The sequence below is a fragment of the Carassius carassius genome, chromosome 28, assembly GCF_963082965.1.
Source record: "Carassius carassius chromosome 28, fCarCar2.1, whole genome shotgun sequence".
NCBI classification, from domain to species: Eukaryota; Metazoa; Chordata; class Actinopteri; order Cypriniformes; family Cyprinidae; genus Carassius; species Carassius carassius.
In genome coordinates, this window is record NC_081782.1 from 25,826,596 (window position 1) to 25,829,494 (window position 2,899).

Sequence of the window (2,899 nt, forward strand, 5' to 3'; positions counted from 1 at the left end):
ACAGTTTGGACTTCTATGGTGTCAATTAGTCACACACAGACATCAATAATCAGCATATAAACCTCAACAATGGTGACCATAAAAAAAAAAAATGCTGCAGAGCATGCTGGGAGCCATGGATGAGTTTTGTAATACAATAGTACCCAGCATGCATTGCAGCATGTTTTTTTTCGTCACCATTGTAGAGGTTCATATTCTGATTATTAATGTCTGTGTTTGACCAACTACTGGCATAGAAGAAAAATGTATGTGTACAAAATGTTTAGAAAGTCATTTTTATATAAACTGATCATCACAGAACCACTGGCTCTTAGTGTCATTTTTTACTAGAACCACTTCTACAAATTACACTACACCTACTTCATCAAAGATTAGACTCCGTACGGCTCAATAATTGTGAATAATAATGAATAATTATCATCACCAATATAAAGTATAACAACCTACACCTAGGTACAGGTTAACACCTGATGGCATTTTTCTGGGCTTTTGAGTTACAACAAATGTGTTTTAGAAACACACGGTTATAACAGCCAGAGAAAAGACTAAGACAGAAGTCAAGGGTCAAGAGCCCAACTAAAGCAAACACTGATCTCTAACATGGTTACTTCAAATGAAACAATAAATCAACATCTAAACCTTAGTTCATTCTCAATAAGATCTTCTGTAGACGTCTGACAGAAATAAAGTCAGTCTGGTTATTAATAAGTGGAGCTGGTGATGCTGTTTGTGGGGTTGTTTAATCAGACCTTGAGAGATTTCATGTATTTTATTTCAGTTGATTTCATCTAAGGCTGTGTCTGAAGTCAGTTGTAGTAGTTCTTGTGTTTCTCTTTTCTTCAGTGATTCTGTTTGTTAACAGCAGCTGTTCATCACTAATTAACAATCAGCACTTAGTTAATCTTAATTGCAATGTACATCTTCTTTCAGTGAACTCAACTGAATTAAGTTCAAAGTACTCATAACTGTTAGTTTTTTCAACTTAAATGGTTTAAGGCAATCGGTTGCCTCAAATGGTTTGAGTTAACATAACTTGTCAGGTTTGAGTGAGGCTGTGTCTGAAGTCAGCTGTATTTCCTTTCTCTCTTTTCTTCAGTAATTCTGTTTGTTAACAGCAGGTGTTCATCACTAAACTCAATTATCACTCAATTAATCACTTAATTTCTTAATTGCAATGTATATCTTCTTTCAGTGAACTCAACTGAATTAAGTTCAGAGTACTCATAACTGTGAGTTTTTTCAACTTAAACGGTTTAAGGCAATCGGTTTCCTCAAATGGTTTGAGTTAACATAACTTAAGGATATCTGTTTACTCAAACCGTTTGAGTTAAGTTTACTTGTCGGGTATTACAGTCAAGGCAATCGGTTTACTCAAACGGTTTGAGTTAAGTTAACTTGTCGGGTTTTACAGTGTACCTGACCGTGTTGCATGCTGAAGCCCCCTCGAAACTGTGCATTTTGAATGTCTCCTTAATCAATCACATCTGATTCAGGTCATCAGCACATCAGTAGAGATGGCAACATTAAAAGCAAACATTATAAGCAACATTCAAAATAATCACCACGGAACTGTTTTGAACATGAGTGCATTGAAAGATGTTGCAAGTTTATTAACACCACCAGATATCTTGCTCTGGAAATTAAATTTTATGTACATAATCTAAATAAATATACATACTAATTATGTAATTAATACACCTACTTAATAGACTTTTTTATTATTATTTTATCAAAACAATATCAAGACAGAGTCAGCATATTACCATGCTATAGTACAGTAACCTATGTATATTAATTTTTATTTGATTCATTACAATGGCAATACTTTTACATTTTTAATGAACTTCATAAATGTTTGTCTAATTTCTTTTGTTCTCACTCCATAAATTATTGGGTTAAAACAACTTGGAAAAAGTAAGTACATTGTGCTCACAAACACACGACCACTAGGAGAAAAATTATTTCTTATTCTGTATGACAAAAATGCAATTAAGGCAAAGGTCAAAGTAACTGACATAACAATGAAGTGAGTAATGCAGGTGTTTAAGGCCTTCATGTTAGTTTTGCCAGACTTGAACACAGAGGTGAAAATCACAATGTAAGAAATATTGATAAGAATAAAATCTGCAGTTGGGATAAAGAAAACAGTCAAAAGTCCTACAAAATTATTAATAGTTATATCTCCACATGCTAACTGAACCAATACCATGTGTTCACAAAAACAATGATCAATGATATCTGTTAAACAAATTGACCGTTTTCCTGCCAGAGAGACAGTGGTGACTACCAGGAGTACATTTCTGATTACTGGCACAAAAACAAACTTTAGAAAGTTAGGGATTTCCATGTATTTGTGATAATAAAGAGGTTTGCAAATTGCAAAGTAACGATCTAGTGCCATCCACAAAAGCAAAGTGGACAGAAATGTTCCAACAAAATGAAGGCTAAACATTTGTATCAAGCAACCAGTTAGCGATATCCCAGTCCAATTAAACAAAAAGTTTAGAAGCATATTAGGTACAAAAAATATAGGCAACATAAGGTCTACAACAGCCATAAGACCAATTAGTACATACATAGGAGAATGCAGAGACTTCTGAGAGGTGATTAAATATATGAGAATAGAATTTGTTGTTATAGCTAATAAAAACATCAGAAAGAAAGGCAAAAGATCCTTCATGCTGGATAAAACCCTCTGTAGATGCAATATTCTGTTCAAATTATGTTTATGAAACTAAAGAAGAAAAAAAGAAAAGAAAAAAAAAGAAGAAAAAGCTGGATAAGGTTTCCCCTTTAAACAACACTATGCACATGCACAACCACTATGCATCATATATTTTTAATTCTCAGAACAAAAATATAAGTTGCTCAGTACAATAACTGCTAATTAAATAGTTTC

At 33.3% G+C, this 2,899-nt stretch overlaps 1 protein-coding gene across 1 annotated transcript; it reads right to left on the bottom strand.

The window, feature by feature from the left end:
• Window positions 1-1,810: 1,810 nt before the first annotated feature.
• Window positions 1,811-2,680, bottom strand: LOC132107555 (olfactory receptor 52K2-like). The gene has a single exon (XM_059513669.1). It carries the CDS (start codon window positions 2,678-2,680, stop codon window positions 1,811-1,813), a length of 870 nt encoding a protein of 289 aa, XP_059369652.1.
• Window positions 2,681-2,899: the final 219 nt, after the last annotated feature.

Bases quoted from the DNA above. Each gene is read 5' to 3' on its own strand.
- LOC132107555 (XM_059513669.1), bottom strand. From the start codon at position 2,680: ATGAAGGATCTTTTGCCTTTCTTTCTGATGTTTTTATTAGCTATAACA.